Source organism: Ovis aries, chromosome X (genome assembly GCF_016772045.2).
Source record: "Ovis aries strain OAR_USU_Benz2616 breed Rambouillet chromosome X, ARS-UI_Ramb_v3.0, whole genome shotgun sequence".
Lineage (NCBI taxonomy): Eukaryota > Metazoa > Chordata > Mammalia > Artiodactyla > Bovidae > Ovis > Ovis aries.
The window spans coordinates 52,783,317-52,804,079 of NC_056080.1; the positions used below are offsets into that span (position 1 = coordinate 52,783,317).

General features: G+C 42.2%; 1 protein-coding gene across 1 annotated transcript in view; it reads right to left on the reverse strand.

Moving 5' to 3' along the window:
- The window catches only part of ITIH6 (inter-alpha-trypsin inhibitor heavy chain family member 6), a 32,326-nt gene extending 19,571 nt beyond the window's left edge, over nucleotides 1-12,755 (reverse strand). The window contains 7 exon segments of the mRNA XM_042242314.1: nucleotides 2,343-2,457; nucleotides 3,131-3,173; nucleotides 3,275-3,318; nucleotides 3,321-3,387; nucleotides 10,176-10,259; nucleotides 10,261-10,343; nucleotides 12,654-12,755. Of these exon segments, the coding sequence (XP_042098248.1) occupies nucleotides 2,343-2,457; nucleotides 3,131-3,173; nucleotides 3,275-3,318; nucleotides 3,321-3,387; nucleotides 10,176-10,259; nucleotides 10,261-10,343; nucleotides 12,654-12,755 (538 nt within the window).
- Nucleotides 12,756-20,763: the final 8,008 nt, after the last annotated feature.

Consider the following 20,763-nt stretch of genomic DNA (forward strand, 5'->3'; position numbering starts at 1 on the left):
GCAACACCCCCACCCCACCTGCCCAAATACCACATGCTTCTCCCAAACCTACAATCAGCTGCCCCTACTCTGCCTCTTCCAAGCAAGCCCAGCCTGACAGACCCAGCCCCCACTCAGCTCCCAGGCTCTGGCAGTCTGGCTATCACTCACGACTTCATTCTGGCTCATTTGCCATCCATCCTGGAGCCCAGGCTCTGGAGGAGTGTCATGTCCTCATGAGCCTGGATTTCCTCCCGGAGAGACTGTGGTGTGTGTTGCAGAGAGAGACAGATACACAGACAGGGACTCGGTCTCCCCCAACACCCCTTACTGCTGTGGGAACTTACAGTCTAGCAAGGTTCTCTTCTAGATAGAATTTCATGTGTTTTTCCCCTCCATCTGCCTTTTGACTCTCAGAGAATCAGATGTGTGAATAAGCCTTTTAGCGCCTTGTGAAATCACAGACGAATTTCTGGTCCCGGATGTTTGCTGAGCTGGCCACAAGATCAACTCCTCTGGAATTTCAGTCCAAGACAAATGTCCATTTAGATATGCCTCTGTGCCTCCTTCCCTCCCGCCCCACCCCCCCGCCCAGATCATGGAAACTAGGGAATTCTGCTCCCCACCCCCTTTCCTGCTACAGCTGTCAGGAAGCTTAGGGGCAAACTGAGCCCCCATACTCTCTGAGGCGCCTGCTTACATACATTCCCTTGGCTTCCTTCCTTTCAGAGGTCTTTGTTCTGTTTGATCTCCACAGGATTGGCTCTCCCCTCTGTTTTAACCCTTAAGGAGAAGGGGTGGGGAGAGGGAGCTGCCATTTATGGCTTAGCGTTTAAGAGTGCAGGCTCCAAGGACTCAGTTGCTGCCTGTGGGCCCCTGGACAAGTTATTCACACTCTCTACACCTCAGGCTCCTCATCTGTAGCATGGGAAGGATAATAGCTCCTCTTTCATAGATAAAGTTAGTGCAAATTCCGTGAGATCACTTATGTAAATCATTTGGAACCATACTTGGATCTTCATAAGTGCTTGATAATGTTGCTGCTGCTAAGTCACTTCAGTCGTGTCCGACTCTGTGCGACCCCATAGACAGCAGCCCACCAGGCTCCCCCGTCCCTGGAATTCTCCAGGCAAGAACACTGGAGTGGGTTGCCATGCATTTCCTTCTCCAATGCATGAAAGTGAAAAGTGAAAGTGAAGTCGCTCAGTGGTGTCCAACTCTTAGCAACCCCATGGACTGCAGCCTACCAGGTTCCTCCATCTATGGGATTTTCCAGGCAAGGGTACTGGAGTGGGGTGCCATTGCCTTCTCCGATAATTACCTCTTGATAATGCTAAGGATTACAATTATCATCAGGTCTTCATAACTGGGTACCAGTGATTTGCGGGGAGGAATTTTCTCAAATTCTCACAGTGGTCCTGGGCTGTAGATTGTGCATGCTCATTGTGCAGATGGGAAAAGTGAAGGAGAGCCAGTAAGTGATTTGCCTGCTGCCTCACCTTCACAGAAGGTCAAAGCTGGGATTTGAACCCAGGTCTGTGTCTGTGTCTCCCCACCTCCACATTCCACGCTGTCTCTCTGGGTGAGCAGGGTCAAATTGGGTAGGACCTTCGAAGATAAACAGTTTAGTGAGAGTGGCCACATAACACAGGTGATTTCTCTGTGCCTGTTCACTTGTCCCTCAGAGGAGGCCTCTAGCCCAGATCACTGGTTCTCCAATATGACTGGACATCAAGCTCACTCATAAATGGATTATATAGATTCCTGGGCCCCTCCACAACCTACTCATGCAGATTCCAGGAGGGTGAGGCCCAGGAACCCATATTTGGACAGCTCATATAGTGATTCTGCTGTAGCCAGTGTGGCCTTCAAATGCCTCGAGATGAAGTTTGAAGCAAGGCTGGCAGCCTTGATGTTTCTCTGACCTATAGGGCCTGAGATATCCTCTGGGGCAGCCTATCCTTCACATTGTCATCTCATTGCCTCCCATTTTCAGTCGTAATTCCAGAGGAAAGCAAGTCTGGGTTCTGAATCCCCTAGCCTTATTAATATATTATTTTATGGAGCCAAGCCAGGAACCCCTTCCCCACTTTTTACCATTTTGGAGGGAAATCACCAGTGTGGGAAATATGACAGTTAATGATTTCACACAGCTGGTTCAGATGAGACCAAGTTTGTAACCAAGCTATCTTCAACTTCAAACATGCCCTCTACTCCTTGAATGGGAAAAAAAAAGGTAGGATAGAAGTGGTATCAGAGGTAAGCAGATGGAAAAGGGGCAGGTTCCTTATCAGGAAAGGCCTCTCTTATGGTTGATCCATAGTGCTTCCCCCACACTTGTGTGGTATTGGTGCACCAGCAAGTTTTCCTTAGAGATGGCACATGAACATATCCAATGCTTGTCTTTTCCAGCACTGTAACCTCTGCACTCAGCCTTTTCACCAATTGGCCAGGCCTCAAGCTCACCACCAGCTGGTACTGGTCCAGAGAATGGATCTCATGAAGGTGAGGGGAGCTGTTAGATGATCTAGATTTGCCTGCCCCCCTCTCTGGCCCCAGCAGCACTGACCAGACTTCTAGTTCAACTAAGCCCCTCACCCACAGTGAGTATTTACCTACTTTTAAAACTGTCTTTCTCCCTCATTCACCCCTTTAAATATTCTGCCTAACAAATTTTATTAAAGGCAATTTACCCATAACAAAACTACATTATTGAAAATCTGAATCTACAATAAAACAATAAAAGGCAAATGATTTGTTTTACAAAATGAAGTTTTAATTTATACACAATACCTCTTGCTCTTCAAATAACTCCTCACACTCACCCCTCCCCCATGCTTTAGATTAAACTTATTTATATGGCATTAATTTCTCAGTATTCAGTAGCCAAACCTATTCTGTCCTTGATGAAGCTCTTTTGGAGGCTAAGAGGAAACCCTGAAGGAAGACAATACATTTCTGCCAGCAGAATAAAACTCAGTTAGAGAACAGGATTCGATTTAGAGAAATCTCCCTTGAACATAACTTTACTGGAAGATGCCAATTCTTAAATAAGCCACATCCTGCTGGCGGGAGGAAGGTGGAAATGAGGAATAAATTCCCATTTATTGAATACTTCCTGTCTTATAGGCTTTGATATTCATTAACTCACATCAACTTCATGTAATCCTACGAAGTGGAGATCATTGTCCCCACTTTACAGAGGCAGAGACTGAGGCCAAGTGAGACCATTTGTAAGCCCCTGATCACACATCTAAGATGAACTTGTCATGTTTCAGACTGAATGGAGCCCTACCTGATGCCTACATGAGCAGCTATTTTTCCTTGCTGATGGGCTTCTCTTCATAGATTTTCTTTGCCTGGTCCTTCTTTTCAACTTCTGCAATGTAGACTTTATTGCTGATGGTCCTAACGGAGCAGAAAAGAGGAAGGACAGACGGAAACTAAAGAAAAAAGAGATGGTCAGAGACATAAAGAGAGATATACAAAGAAGACAGAGGAGGAAGATGGGGAGTGGGGAGAGAAAAAGGGCAAAATAGAACCATGAAGCCAGAGTAGGAGAGGCCAGGGAGATAAAACCAGGTGAAGCAGTTATCATTATCTCCATTTGTCAGGTGGGGAAATAGAGACCACACAGTTGGTATGTGGTGGAATGGTTTTAGGACTTTATGTTTTCCAAAGTGTTGAATGAATTTTGCTGTTTTGGCACATAAAATAATTTTAGGAGGGATACAACTTAACATTTTTATTTTAGTTGCCATATATTTACTATAATGTGTATGAAAAATATAACTAGCATGTTGAAAACATGAGATCATAGATATTGTTGCTCAGAATAAGCCTAACAAGTAACAAGACTGGGAGCTGACTGTGGCTCAGATCCTCAACTCCTTATTGCCAAATTCAGACTTAAATTGACAAAAGTAGGGAAAACCACTAGACCATTCAGGTACGACCTAAATCAAATTCCTTATGATTATATAGTAGAAGTGAGAAATAGATTTAAGGGACTAGATCTGATAGATAGAGTGCCTGATGAACTATGGACAGAGGTTCGTGACATTGTACAGGAGACAGGGATCAAGATCATCCCCATGGAAAAGAAATGCAAAAAAAGCAAAATGGCTGTCTGGGGAGGCCTTACAAATAGCTGTGAAAAGAAGAAAAGTGAAAAGCAAAGGAGAAAAGGAAAGACATAAGCATCTGAATTCAGAGTTCCAAAGAAGAGCAAGGAGAGATAAGAAAGCCTTCCTCAGTGATCAATGCAAAGGAATAGAGGAAAACAACAGAATGGGAAAGACTAGAGATCTCTTCAAGAAAATTAGAGATACCAAGGGAATATTTCATGCAAAGATGGAGTCAATAAAGGACAGAAATGGTATGGACCTAACAGAAGCAGAAGGTATTAAGAAGAGGTGGCAAGAATACACAGAAGAACTGTACAAAAAGAGCTTCACAACCAAGATAATCAGAATTGTGTGATCACTCACCTAGAGCCAGACATCCTGGTATGTGAAGTCAAGTGGGCCTTAGGAAGCATCACTACGAACAAAGCTAGTGGAGGTGATGGAATTCCAGTGGAGCTATTTCAAATCCTGAAAGATGATGCTGTGAAAGTGCTGCACTCAATAAGTCAGCAAATTTGGAAAACTCAGCAGTGGCCACAGGACTGGAAAAGGTCAGTTGTCATTCCAATCCCAAAGAAAGGCAATGCCAAAGAATGCTCAAACTACCACACAAGGGCACTCATCTCACACGCTACTAAAGTAATGCTCAAAATTCTCCAAGCCAGGCTTCAGCAATACGTGAACTGTCAACTTCCAGATGTTCAAGCTGGTTTTAGAAAAGGCAGAGGAACCAGAGATCAAATTGACAACATCCCCTGGATGATGGGAAAAGCAAGAGAGTTCCAGAAAAACATCTATTTCTGCCTTATTGACTATGCCAAAGCCGTTGACTGTGTGGATCACAATAAACTGTGGAAAATGCTGAAAGAGATAAAAATACCAGACCACCTGACCTACCTCTTGAGAAACCTATATGCAGGTCAGGAAGCAACAGTTAGAACTGGACATGGAACAACAGACTGGTTCCAAATAGGAAAAGGAGTATGTCAAGGCTGTATATTGTCACCCTGCTTATTTAACTTATATGCAATGTACATCATGAGAAACACTGGGCTGGAGGAAGCACAAGCTGAAATCAAGATTGCCGGGAGAAATATCAATAACCTCAGATATGCAGATGACACCACCCTTATGGCAGAAAGTGAAGAGGAACTTAAAAACCTCTTGATGAATGTGAAAGAGGAGAGTGAAAAAGTTGGCCTAAAGCTCAACATTCAGAAAACTAAGATCAGGGCATCTGGTCCCATCAGTTCCCAGGAAATAGATGGGAAACAGTGTCAGACTTAATTTTTTTGGGCTCCAAAATCACTGCAGATGGTGACTGCAGCCATGAAATTAAAAGATGCTTACTCCTTGGAGGGAAAGTTATGATGAACCTAGATAGCATATTCAAAAGCAGAGACATTACTTTGCTAACAAAGGTCCATCTAGTCAAGGCTATGGTCTTTCCAGTGGTCATGTATGGATGTGAAAGTTGGACTGTGTAAAAAGCTAAGTGCTGAAGAATTGATGCTTTTGAACTGTGGTGTTGGAGAAGACTCTTGAGAGTCCCTTGGACTGTGAGGAGATCCAACCAGTCCATCCTAAAGGAGATCAGTCCTGGGTGTTCTTTCGAAGGACTGATGCTAAAGCTAAAAGCCTAATACTTTGGCTACCTCATCCGAAGATTTAACTCATTGGAAAAGACTCTGAATGCTGGGAGGGATTGGGGGCAGGAGGAGAAGGGGACGACAGAGGATGAGATGGCTGGATGGCATCACTGACTCAATGGACATGAGTTTAGGTGAACTCTGGGAGTTGGTGATGGACAGGGAGGCCTGGCCTGATGCAATTCATGGGGTTGCAAAGAGTCAGACATGACTGAGTGACTGAATTGAACTGAACAAGAAATATTAAAAAGTGTATCTATTTAAAGAAACTGTATTAAGTAAATAATACAGTGGTAGCACAGGCAGTAAAAATTGTTAAAGCAGAATGCAAATTACTGGAAAGGCATCTAAGTTTGATCTTCACCTTAGGGGGCTTGACCTTGACCTTAGGGGGCTCAGAGACCGATGAGATACTCAGGCTTGTTTCACCTTCATTTTTCCTGGTGCTCTAAGAAAGGTAGTGAAATATAATGGAGTTCAAAGAAGGGAGCACCTTTGCTCAAGTCTTCCAGAAAAGGTCCTAGAGGAGACAGCCTTGGTTGGGTGGGAGGTTAAATCAAGGAAGATTTGGACAGATGATCATTTCTGGCCATAACTTTTCAGTCCCCTTTATTGGCTTCTTCTCTTCTTGAGTCTAAATCTTTGGGACACTTGGAGGTTCTATTCTAGACCTCCCCTTCCTCTCCTCTGTTCTTTCTACAGTCACTCTGTAGGTGACGTTATCTAGTTCCATGACTTTAAATATCATTTGTACACAGTTGACTCCCAAATCTGTATCTCTAGTATGGACATGTCTTCTGATATCCAGACCTATATGTTGTTTATTTTACATTTCACTAGCATTTCCACTAAGCACCTAAAGCTTAAGGTATCCCAAACTGAGTTCCTTGTATCTCCCCTGCCTCCCAATTCCACTCCTCCCCTGTTTTCCTTATCTCAGGAAAGAGTTGTTCCACTGAAAATCTTAGAGTCATGTTTGACTCCCTTCTTCCTCTCATGCTCTACTCCTAATCCATCAAGAAATTTTGACCCTATCTTTAGATACAACAACAATCTACTTCTCACTACTCCCACAGTTACTACTCTAGTCTAAACTACCAACATTTCTTGTTTTGTTGTTGTTGTTTATTTTCTAAGTCGTATCCAAATGTTTTGAGACCCCATGGTCTGTAGCCTGCCAGGCTCCTCTGTCCATAAGATCTCCCAGGCAAGAATACTTGCCTGTGTGCTCAGTCACTAATACTTGAGTGGGTTGCCATTTCCTCTTCCAGGGATCATCTAGACCCAGAGATTGAATCCACGTCTCCTGCAGTGCAGGTGGATTCTTTTTCACTGAGCCACCAGGGAATCTCTTTCTTGCTTGGATAAATGCAGTATTTATACTAACTGGCTTCCCTCTCTAAGTCTTGCCACCTTATTATCTGTTCTCTTCACAGCAGTTAGACAGATCCTATTAAATCCTAAGTCAGGCCATGTCCCTTCTTTGCTCAAAACTCTCTGTGGTTCTTGTCTCAACTCAGAGTAAAAGCCAAAGTCCTCCCAGGACCTCTATGGCCCTATGCTTTCTGGCTTACTGTCACCTCCTTAACTCTATCTCTTCCTTCTCTTCCCATCATTCATTCTTCTCCAGCCACAAAGACCTACTTGCTGTTTCTTGAAAATTTTTTCAGCATACTCCTGTTTAAAAGCCTTTGCTTGGAACACTCTTCCTCTAGATATTCACAAATCTTATTTTCTTTCTTCTTTTATGTCTTTGTTCAAATGTCATTTCCTCAGAGAGACATCCTTGATCACTAAATCAGCATCTTTCTACTCTTTATCTCCCTTGCTCTACTTTCTATTTCTTCGCAGCACTTCTCATTCACAAACTGACATATACTTTTTTGTTTATTTTTCCCTTTTCTATTTTCTCTACTGGACTGTAAGCTCCTTGAGGACAGGGATTTTGTCTGTCTTAATTGCTGCTGTATCCCAAGTGCCTGGAATGCTGCCTGGCACATAACAGGCATTCAATTATTTCTGGAATGGGCATTCCCCACAGACAGCAAGAAAACACAAGGACCATGTTTTAGGGAATAAAAAAGTTAGATTTGGATGGAGCAGAGAGGTAGGGAAAGGAGTTATGGAGAGTACTCTGGAGTGGTTGGGTAGGCCTAGACAATAGAGAGCTTTGAACACCAGAATCAATGAGCTCATATGGCACTGACAACTTCATATGGAGAATGGGAGTCCTAGATAAATCTTGAAGTGGGGATGGGTCAGACCTGGTTTTTGAGGAGTGATAGATAGTTCAATGTCTTAAAAAAATTACTGTAATTCTGTAAGAAGCAGGAACAACAGTTTCTATTTTACAAATGGATAAACTAATGCACACATACCAGGAAGTGGTTGGGATGGAATGAACTTATTTGCCCAAAGCAGCAGTTTCTAGGAACACTTGAGGAGCATTTGCAACCTGCAGAAGAGACCATTCAGGCAGGAAGTGTTTCTAGGCAGCTGAAACAGACTATTGCTGTGGCTAGGCTCATGCGGGGGTGGGCTGAGCTGGCATTGCCCTAAGGTCTCCTGGTGGATTGTGGGGGTGTAGGGTGGAGCTAGTCAGGCAGCAGCACACTTGGACCTCTTTGTGTGTGCTGCCTCCAGCAAGCATACTTTCTATGGAGTCTGTCCAAGAGCATTTCCTCCAGCCTACTTTGCTTAATTTAAAAAAAAAAAACTATTTTGGAATTTTTTTTTTTTTTCTAGTAGAGGAAAACTCCACATTCTGTCTGACTGCTTAGCTCTTGCATCATTTGATCAGCAACCTCCCTGGTTAGTCCTCATATGCCAAACCCATGCCATCATTTTGCCTTTGATTTTCCTGAATTATCCATGTACAGTGATCCTGGTTCCTTCCAATCTTACCTATTTGGAAATCATGCTTCCAGGAAGCCCTCTTTAATACCTTAGCACTTTTCCCATAAACTCCCTAGGCAGGGGCACACTGCCTACCTCCTCCAACCTTTCCTCTCTTTAGGGGAGTGCCATCTGTCCACCAAGGCCAGGAGGTTCCTGATGACAGAGCTCAAGCCCTAGGGCTGCTGTTAATAGAGGCTTATAGATTCTTTATAGCACAAAGCCCACCTCTCATGAGGGATCTGAGCAAAGGCAAAATCTCTGCCCGTGCTGAACTCACTCATCTGCTAAATCTGAGTTACAAGCCAGGAGCCATTTTCTAATTCATATTAAGGTATTCTATAAGCCAGTGAAGCCCCAGTAAGCTTCTTCTTATTTGCCCCTCCTCTTACATTTACCATCTCAAAGAAGGCACTGTCATCTACCAGGTCAGACAAGCTGAAATCAGGTGGCACCTTCTATGTTTACTTACTCCCCACATGTATACACCAGGTTGTTTCTCCCTCCTTAAGGTTTCTCAAATCTCAGCCCACTGCACTGCTCTAGTGCTCAGCAGCTCTTATGTGGTTGTTGTTCCGAGCTCCTTATATTTTTGTTTGCTTCACGATAAACCTATTTGCTGAGTAGTATATTTATAGATGATATAAATTAATAAATAATATATACTTAGGAAGTACATGATCAAGTTTTTCTAATGGATGTGCAAACAGATAAGATGGTTTGGAGACCATCAAGTAAGTGCCAGGTACTCAGCTGCCCTCTACCACATAGTTCTTTCTTACCTCTCCAGTCTCACTTTTGACCACTCTCTACCACTGCTTGTGCCGTACACTCCAGTGACACTCAAGGCCTTCCAGTCCCCTAATGAGGAAATATTTGTTCCTGTGCTCCTTTTGCCTGGATTCCCCAGCCCTGCCCTCACCCTGTTTTCCTGATGACAGCTCATACTTCAAAACTCAGTTTAGGTGTCATTTTTGTCATTGGTATGGGGCAGGGAAACTGACCATTGTCTCCTGGTTGGCCTCACCATTCCTACTATTTCACATTCTTGCTTCTCTTTCTTCCCAGCATACTTCATTAAAATTATCTGTTTTCATTTTTATTTCCCCCGTTAGATTTTGAACTCTTTGGAAGCAGGACCACTGCAATTAATCTTCCTCTTTCCATAATACTAAGCCCAGTTTAAGTCACAAAGTCAGCCTCAAGAAGTGTTTGGTTAAAAAATAATCAAACAAATATTATCAAGGACATATTATCTGCCTGCCACTAATTTTAGCATATATTTTCACATATATTAGTTCATTTAATCCTCACAAGTAGGTTCAATCTTATCCCCATTTTACAGATATGTAAAATTAGATGCTGATAAATGACATGACTTGTCCTGAGTCCCATAGCTGGCAGAACCAGGATTCAAACTCGAGAGTGTATTCTCTTTATCACTATGCTTGGTGAAAGAATGAACAAAAGAATGAATAAATGTTTGCACATATGAATAAAACAGTGATTTTGGAAGCAGATTTACATGGTAAGATTGGAGATAAAAGCAAAGTGAGGCAGATCCAGGTCCAAGATGGCTTCATGGGCCTTGGCATGGGGCATGAACAGAGGTGACCAAGCTGTGGGCATAGTGGGAAATGATGATAAAATGCATGGAATAGCTTTTCATCAACAGTGGAGGGAAAACAGGAAGCTGGGTTAGGTAGACTCTATCCTTGGCCCAGGGCTCCTGGACAAGCCTGAAAGTACAGGTTTAGAAACTGAGGCCCAGAGAAGAGAGAAAACATACTCTCTCATTCATTTTGTGAATCTGCCTAATATTTGACTGAGCTTTGCAAAGTCTCAGAACAGAAGACTCACAGAAGATCACAAATCAAGGGACAAGTCCTTCTCCAACTGTAATGTGCACATGAATTTCTTGTATCTTTTTAAAATGCAGATTCTGATTTAGCCAGTCTAGGGTGGAGACTGAGATTTTGACTTTGTAACAAACTCCCATGTGATGCTGATGCTCCTTCTCTGTGAATTTTACTTTGAGTAGCAAGGCTTTAGAATATAACAGAGTGGCTGTCATTCTTTGAGCTCTACTCCATATAAGACACTGTGATATATGTGTCTATCTCTATATCACCATACCTATTCCCCTTTTTTAAAAGCCTTCCCTGGTGGCTCAGATGGTAAAGAATCTGCCTGCAATGCAGAAGACCCTCAATCCCTGGCTTGGGGAGATCCCCTGGAGAAGGAAATGGCAATCTATTTCAGAATTCTTGTCTGGGAAATCCCATGGACAGAGGAGCTTGGCAAGCTACTGTTTACAGGGTAGCAAAGAGTCAGACACAACTGAGAAACTAACAGTTCCTTTCTCAGTTCCCTTTATAGTAACTCAAGTGTAAAGAATTGTACCTGAGTACTTCCCTGGCTGTCCAGTAGTTAAGACTCTGTGCTTCCACTGCAGGGGTGCAGGTTCTATTCCTGGTTAGAAAACTAGTATCCTGCATGTTGCATTGTTGTTGTTCAGTCACTCAGTTGTGTCCGAATTTTTGCTACTCAATGGACTGCAGCACACCAGGCTTCCATGTCCTTCACTATCTCCCAGATATTGCTCAAACTCATGTCCATTGAGTTGATGATATCATCCAACCATCTCATCCTCTGTCACCCCCTTCTCCTCCTACCCTCAATCTTTCCCAACATCAGTGTCTTTTCCAAATGAGTCAGCTCTTCACCTCGGGTGGCTAAAGTATTGGAGCTTCAGCTTCAGCATCAGTTCTTCTAATGAACATTCAGGGTTGATTTCCTTTAGGATTGACTCTTTTCATCTCCTTGCTGTCCAAGGGAATCTCAAGTCTTCTTCAGCACCACAGTTTGAAAGCATCAATTCTTTGATTCTCAGTCTTCTTTATGGTCCAACTCTCACATCTGTACATTACTGGAAAAACCATAGCTTTGACTAGATGGACTTTTATTGGTAAAGTGATGTCTCTGCTTTTTAATATGCTGTCTAGGTTTGTCATAACTTTTCTTCCAAGGAGGAAGCATCTTTTAATATCATAGCTGCAGTCGCTGTCCACAGTGATTTTGGAGCCCAAGAAAATAAAGTCTGTCACTGTTTCCATTCCCCACCCCCATCTATTTGCTATGAAATGATGGGGCCAGATGCATGATCTTAGTTTTTTGAATGTTGAACTTTAAGCCAGCATTTTCACTCTCCTTGTATACCTTCATCAGGAGGTTCTTTTGTTCCTCTTCACTTTCTGCCATTAAGATGTCATCTACATATCTGAGGTTGCTGATGTTTCTCCAGCAATCTTGATTCCAGCTTGTGCTTCATCTAGCCTGGCATTTTGCATAGAAGTTCAATCTGCAAATAAGCCTGTAGCAAGGCATGGCCAAAAGATACAGAGAGAAAAAAAGAGAGTTACACCTGATAAGTGCAATCAGGCACTGAAAGCAAGATAAGCATTTGGCACCCATGATCTTACTTAATCCTCATCTTGGCTGTATGGTCTACATAATATTTTTGTTCATATTGTATGGATGTGTTAACTGGGCCCAGCACCCAAAGCTACACAGCAAGTAACATATCAATCTCCTTCCTCACCTTTTCTGAAGCTATGATCCCTCCATCTACCCACATATCTAGTTCATTCTCAATGTGGGGCAGTGGGAAGTGAGGGCATTTGTGACCAGATGGACCTAGAATCAAATTCAGGTTTTACCACTTCCTGTACTTAATCTCAGAAACTGAGCCTCAGTTTCCTCTCTATGTGACAGGGATAATAGTAGAAATTAGCTCACAGGGAAGCTGTAAGGACTCATTTAAATAATAACTCTAAAATCCCCGGTGCAGCAACTGACATGTGCTCAGAAAATAGTTAACTCTTCCCTCTGGCCTTAGATTCCTAGGACTGAGAAAGCAGGCTAAATAACCATCCCCTCTTGCCCTCAAGGAGTTAATTTCCTTGCAAATCCAAGATCTCTGTTCCATCAACCCAGAACCAACCTTTGTGCTTGATGAAGAGGGCCCAGAAGGACCCTAGTATATCAGTTCCAGGAGAACGGTCAACAAAAAGCTGATGTGGATGAAGCATCTCCACTTAGACATGATGATGCCTCTGGCCTGGTGCTGTTGTTCATGTCCAGAAGGTCTGAGCCCAATCTCCAAACTTGTGCTCTTTTAAGTCTCCAGGTATCCTTTCTCTTGAGAGGAAAGGACTATCCTGGAGGGTGAGGAAGGCTCTGAATGTGGCATTGAATACACATAAGCCAGGATTGTCCAAGAGCTGCGGCTGGCATCTTGCCTGGAGAGGGGCCAGTTCCATGTCTCCCTTATTCCCGTCATCTAGCCGTAAGATGAATGGAAACTAAACATACTAGAGTTCTGGGGCTGTTTGCTGGGTTGGCTCAGGGTGGGGTTTTCTTTCCTATAAACATCCACAGGAGCCCAATAACTGAGGCCAGAGAAAGGTCACTTAGCACAGATCATCTTTAAAAAGTAGCAGCAGAGTCAGACACGACTGACGTGACTTAGCAGCAGCAGCAACAGCAGATATGAAAAAGGGGTTGGTGGGGCAAGGCCCCAGTCCTGGTCCTTTCTGACACAGATTTTAGCCTTGAGACAGGAAGGACTTATGGTCCCATAAAAATTAAGACTCTCATAAACATGAAACTTACAATGTGCAGAATAGTCAGAGGCCCAGACAGTCTAGAGCAGGACTGAGAAAATAAGATAATGGTTCAAAATAGAACTGCTGGACTCAGACCATCTGGGTTTGTCTTGATTCTGCCACTTACTGACAGTGTAATATTGAGAAACTTAATTAATTGCTCTGTACTCTGTTTCCTTACCTATATAATGAGAATAATAATAGCACCTACTTCATAAAGTTGTCATGAAGATTAACTAAGGTTGTACTTTCAGAATGCTTGACACACAGTAAGTGTTCAATGAACATTAGCTTCTAGGACTAGAGAGGGATGAGGCCTGATTGAGCTCAAAAGTATGGGAAACTCCTTCCAGAGACCTAGGTTGGGGAGGGGTGTGGAGATGCTGAATTGATTGGCATCAGTCTGTCTGTGGGAACCCAGAGGTGCTCTGGACTGTGTCTGTAGGAATTGTGGAGGGCAAGAGTGAGAAGTGGAGCCTAGAAAGAAAATTACTTGAAGATTTGCACACAAGACATCAGCATCAATCAGAACCCCTATCTCTCTGCCCTTTCCACTCACATAGAAAACATATAGCTCCAGCACTTACCTTCAGGCAAAATCTCTAATGACATTTTACAAACTGCATAGGGAACATTCAGACTTCTACTATGGCATTTGGTACCACAGAACAAAGCCTCCTCATTCTTGTATTTGGGTGATCCATGACTTGTTAATTGCCACCTCTCCCAAGTCCACAAGAGGTTTCCTGTCAGAATTCCCTCATGGGAGAGAGCCCTAGCTAGAATACAGTCTTGCTTATATAATAACTAGCTACCAGTCCTTTTCCCTTAACTGGGATGGATAACCAGGGGTCCTCAGGCAAATTAAGGGAACCTGCAGTATGAAAGCAAAAGACTGAAGTAATCAAATGGAGCAACTGACCCCAGAGAAATTTGGAAATTTTTGAAAGAAAAGAGAATTTCATAAAAGAAATGATCTTCAGCAAAATTCAAGAGGATAAAACAGAAATAAAACAAGAACAAAATGCCACAGAACAGGAACAATCAGAGAAAAGAAAGACTCAGGAGTGGAAATAAGTTGCTGAAATTAAAAGAAAAGCAACAGAAGGACTGGGAAATAAAATTGAGAAAATTTCCCAGGATTTAGGGCAAAAAGACACAAAGAAACACAATGCACAAGAGAAAGTTTAAGAGATGAAGATTAATCCAGCAGGTTCAGCATCTGAATACCAGGAGTTTTAGCCAGAGGGAACAGAAAAAATCAAGGACAATTTGTCAAAAACATATTAGAAGTTAATTTTCCAAAGTTGAAGAAGGATCTCCAGAATAGGTCCCCAGAAAAATGAACCCAGGAAACAGTGGATCCAACCCAAGCAGTTACTGTTACAGCCTCCTTACAGGTCTTCAAGTTTCCTATTTTGTCATTCCCCACCCCCTGCCCCACCCACTTCACCAGTATATCTGCACAACAGAGGGAACCTTTAAAAACTCAAGTCAGATATTCTCCCATCTCTGCTCAAAACCCTCCTGTAGATCCCACTGTGCCTTTCATGGACCAGGGGTGGGGGTGGGGGTTGCTATAAGAGTAAGCACTCATTGCCTATCTGGCCTCATTTTCTGTTACTTCCCTCTTTGCCTTGCTCCACCTGTCTAGCAACACTGACTTTTATATTCTTCAAAAAATGACAAGCAGCAGGCAATGCTAGGCACAGTCCTGCTCTAGGGCCTTTGCATTGACTGTTCTTTCTATTTGGAATGTTCTTTCCACCAGTATCCACTTGGCTAGCTCTCTCACTTCATGCAAGTTTTTGTTCATGTGCTACCTTTTCAGTGAATCTTTCCCTGACCAACCTATTTAAAATTGCCATAACCTCCCACTCTCACTGGCATTCCCTGTCCTTTTTTCCCTGATTTTTTTTCTCCATGGCACTAATCAAACTTAAACTTGTTATATATTACACTTATTTAGCTGATTATTTTCTTTCTTCCTCACTAGAATATTACTCCATGGGGACAAGGATGTCTGTCTATTTCACTGCTGTATCTTCAGATTCTAGAACAGTGCCTGGCACATAGTAGATACTCAATAAATATTTGCTGAAAGAATGAATACAACAAAGGCAAACAATTCAAAGAAAAAAGAAAGGCTATTAGAAAATTTATGTGTATGTGTTTGTGTGTGTGTGTAACTGTTCAAGAAAATCATGGGCTAACTACAAAGCTAAATGAAATGCAACATGATTATAAGCAGCTGATGGAATACGAGAGGGACTCCTTCTGGACTTAATAGTAGAAACATTCTCTTTTAAGATGCCCAGATATTGTGATGTTGGACTTGTAGAGAAGGAACTGTATTCCCGGCTCACCACTTAGCTTGGTTTTGAAAAATAGTCATGATAGTGTAGATGCTGTTTATTGGTTTTCAAGTTTTATAGTCAATCTGGGGACAAAGCAGAGAAGACCTGGATGTGGATGCAGAACAGAATGTAAATGTTAATAACCTAGACAATGCAAAGGAAAGATGAGACTGACAATGTGGATCATTGAATGGTAGAGGGAGGGTGGTAATTCTAATATCCTTGTCTTAAAAAGGATACAGGATGCTTGGGGCTGGTGCACTGGGATGACCCAGAGAGATGGTATGGGGAGGGAGGTGGGAGGAGGGTTCAGGATTGGGAATTCATGTACATCCGTGGCAGATTCATGTTAATGTATGGCAAAACCAATACAGTATTGTAAAGTAAAATAAAGAAAAAAAAAGTGGGTGGTCAAAATTATCTGTCAAAAATAAATGGAATAAAGTTTAAGTATATAGTCTTTTCAAGTTACCAAGTCAACTAGGAACAAAAGAGGAATATCAATGTTAAACATTGCATGGGAGTCAAGGGAAAAGTGAGGCAGTGCACATAAGCAAAGCCCTCATTGTCATACTTGGGAGTCAATAGGATATTGTCTGAATTTTATAAACCAAAAGATAAAGTATATAGGTGTTATCTAGAGTTGTAAGGCAACCACCAGCAGAACTAAGTGCAAGAACTGTTAAAAGTTTGCTTTGAAGGGGTGGGATGAGGAGGGTCAAGGCAGGGAACTATTCATTTTTAGCATATTCTTCTTCCATACTGTTTGATTTTTGCCTTGTATGTGCATTATTCTAATAAAAATAAGATCCTAAAAATTTATAATGATTTTACAACAAAATAATTATATATCCTATGATACTTTATGACAATATCAGAAAGGGTATGTGGATATCCAATTAGACTTGCCCTCTGGAAAGGAAAATCATATTGTAATGTGCCTTGCATATGTTCATGAAGAGGGTTGGAAAGGATATTATGGGACTTAATATCCCATATAGTGGTAAAGTCTCTGGTATTTGGCATCACAATGACCTGGGTTCAGGTTTTTTTTCTTCCATTCACTAGTTGATCTGTCATGGGCAAGTTACCTCCCTTACCCCCGATTTGTCCTTTGTAAAGTGAGGCTAGTGCTCATACAGTAGAAATGTAAGCCCCTGAAGAGAAAAAGCCACCTCTGTAGAGGTGCCTAATATATAGTTGGCGTTCAGTGTTTGCATGTGAGGCTTGAACCTGCCTCACAGGTGTGTGCAAAGAAAGGAGGAGAAGGGTTAGTCCAAAAGTGGGTAGCTAGTTTCCTTGTCTAAGGGAAATTTGCCTTTTGTTTAACAAAATGTAGTCATTTTGGTTGTGGAAACAATAGCTCTCAGGGCTTAAAGTGATACAAATTGAATTAAATTGCCCTGTACATAAAAGGGAGAAAACAATGAGAGTTCACTAGCAGCTCAAAGGAGAGGGCACATGAGCCTGGAAATGGAAAGGAGGGTAGCTGCTCTCTCTGTGTGTTGGGAACAGAAAGAGTCCAACAGAGATATGGATTGGGGTCCAGGAGAAGGGTTGGTTAGGAAGCCTGTCCCAGTGATGCGAACAGCTTAGGAAATGTGAAGAGCAAGAAAGTCTGATGGTCAATATTAACTTGATTGCTATGCTGTGCTGTACAACTTAGATGACTAAAGAAGTAGTAGGTAGCCTTGGAAGGAAATCTTTGCCACTTGCTCCCAGCTTTGAGAATTTTCCAACATTCAGAGGTACTGATTTTATATAGTTTTGGGGAAGGGAAATGTGTTAGGAGAGGACTGGTGGTGAGGATATTCTGGGCTTTCCACGTAAACTTTAGGGGTCTGAAACCTTGACTGCTCCAGTATTTGGCAGTTTCATTCTTTGACATTCTGTATTAAGCAGTCTTTAGCTTGCCTTTCCTTATCTCCTGAACAAAGCTACCTGGTGATAACTCAGCTTTTCATCTTTGTTCCAAGTAAATATGTAGGATCTATGTGATTGCAGGTATTTGCCTGCTGATCCGTGAATGCTGGAAACCCATCTGGGACCCAGTGACCTAGGTTTGTTCAGAGTTTCTGAGCAGATGCTGAAGATCAAAAGATTTCAAAAGTTCACAAGGAGAGAAGATGGTGGGAAATCTCTCTAGTCAAATGGTGAAGATGCAAGTGAATTTGTTTTGTTCTCTCCTAATAAAGTTTCATCCTGTCCTTTGACCCCCAGATCATAAGATAAGGGTGGCTATGGTATTTTTCTAGGAAGGTGGTGATATTAACAGGGAACTGGGGAAGTTTGACTTTGAAAATTTTGGGGAATGCCTCTCCAATGCACATGGACTGAGACTTCAGCTGAGTTCCTTGAGTCCAATAACTGCTAAGAGTCTGACTTTATATTCTTTTAAAGTTACTCCAGGATCCTAAAGGCCACAACCAGGACTTAAAATGCTGTGAAATTTAAAATGATGGAGGTATAACAGAAGGTAGATGTAACAGAGGGCATTCCATGGGGAGAAATTGTATGAACAAAGGCTCCTACCTAAGAGAAGGCAGGACATGTTTGGTGATAGAGAAGTGTTTGGAATATAGGCAGCACTCAAAAAAATAGCAAGAAAAAGGCTGGAAAACTAGTCAGGGCTATATTTTGGGAGAGGCTCAGAATCAGAGTCAGACATTTCTTTAAAAAGTAGTTTATACACACTGTCAGGAATACTTCACCTGTAATTCAACTGTAATTCACATTTCAACTCACTACAAAGTATTGGAGTTTCAGCTTTAGCTTCAGTCCTTCCAATGAACACCCAGGACTTGTCTCCTTTAGAATGGACTGGTTGGATCTCTTTGCAGTCCAAGGGACTCTCAAGAGTTTTATCCAACACCACAGTTCAAAAGCATCAATTCTTCACAGTCCAACTTTCACATCCATACATGACCACTGGAAAAACAATAGCCTTGACTAGACGGACCTTTGTTGGCAAAGTAATGTCTCTGCTTTTCAATATGCTATCTAGGTTGGTCATAACTTTCCTTCCAAGGAGTAAGCGTCTTTTAATTTCATGGCTGCAGTCACCATCTGAAGTGATTTTGGAACCCCAAAAAATAAAGTCTGACACTGTTTGTGCTGTTTCCCCATCTATTTCCCATGAAGTGATGGGACCGGATGCCATGATCTTCGTTTTCTGAATGTTGAGCTTTAAGCCAACTTCTTCACTCTCCTGTTTCACTTTCATCAAGAGGCTCTTTAGTTCCTCTTCACTTTCTGCCATAAGGGTGGTGTCATCTGCCTATCTGAGGTTATTGATATTTCTCCCAGCAATCTTGATTCCAGCTTGTGCTTCTTCCAGCCCAGCATTTCTCATGATGTACTCTGCATATACGTTAAATAAGCAGGGTGACAATATACAGCCTTGACATACTCCTTTTCCTATTTGGAACCAGTCTGTTGTTCCATGTCCAGTTCTAACTGTTGCTTCCTGATCTGCATATAGGTTTCTCAAGAGGCAGGTTAGGTGGTCTGGTATTCCCATCTCTCTCAGAATTTTCCACAGTTTGTTGTGATCCACACAGTCAAAGGCTTTGGCATAGTCAATAAAGCAGAAATAGATGTTTTCTGGAACTCTCTTGCTTTTCCATAATCCAGCGGATGTTGGTGATTTGAAATTGTTAGAGGTCCTGATTCTTTTTAGTTTACTCCTCCACTATCCTTAGGATGATGACCTTTGTCCTCACAGCCTTTATTCCAGAAGACACGCTGTGCCCAGGTAAAAATCAGATGTTCTATCACTAGGGAAGGAAAGGAGAATGTATATTGGGGTAAATAATTAGCAATCTATGCCACAAGTGTCTGTACTGTAACTATCCCCTCCAAGGTCACCAGAGACCAGACCACTACCTGACTGTTACAAGCCCTAACCATTTTTTCAGGCCTTTTCTTGACCTCTGGGTAGCATTCAATGCTATTGACCCCTCCCTCCCTTTGAAATATTCTCTTCCCTTGCTTTTGTGACATTACTTTCTCCTGCTTTTCAATCTCCTTTGTCATTACTTATCTGTCTCTCTCCTGGGCTCCTCTTCCTTTGCATATGCTGAGGTCACTGCTGTCCTCCAGGGCTCTTCCCTGGCCTCCTTCTCTTCTTAAGGTTTTCATTCTTTCCAGGTGCTCTTGCTCTTTCCCATGGATTAAAGAACTGTTCATGTTATAGATCTGTAACCTCAGTTCAGACCTCGTTTATGAGCTTCAGATATGTATATTCAACTGCCTGTGGGTCATTTCCACTTGGCTGTTGTGCCAAGTACCTCAAAATCAATGGTCCCCTCCACCTTCTACACATTTGATCTCTCAAATTAGATTCGCAAGCGTTCCCTTTGACACTTCCCTCCTCCTCACTTATTTTCCTACATCCAATTATTCATAAGGTCTTGTCATTTTTAATTTAATATCTCTGAATTCAGCCATTTCTCACCACCTCAGCTGCTACCACTCTAGGCCTAACCACAGTCACTGCTTACCTGGATGACTACTCTCCATTTTTCCAGGAAGACATCTAATTCATACTCCTAAAGGGTTAGGCAACTAGAATGGTGTTCTTTCTTTAAAACAAATCTATGCTATATCCAAGCCCAGAACCCTTCAATAACCTCTTGGTGTTCTCAAGATCAAGAACAAAGTCCTTACCCTGGCATTCAAGGCTTGCTGTTATTTGAAAGGGATGGGGATTTAGAGTACTGGAACTGGAAGAATGGAAGGGCTGTGTCTAGTGCGAAATAAAGCCCTGTAGCTGGGGGAGAGAATCTAGGAGACAGGAAAGTGGTGGGCTGATGTCACAAACTTGGAGGAAGCAACAATTTAGAGAAAAAAATCAGAAGAATAGAAACCCACTGTGAATATCTATAAAGTGTGTGTATGTGTATACATATGTTGAATTGTTCACAGAACATAGGGATTCACATTTCATTTGCTTAAATGAGGAAAGGGTGACTTCATAAAGCAGAAGGCATAACCATTTTAAATTATTTTTGAATGTAGGAAAAGTATTGAATATTAATTCTATAACTGACCACTATGTTGAATTTTATTATGGTTTCTAATAATATCA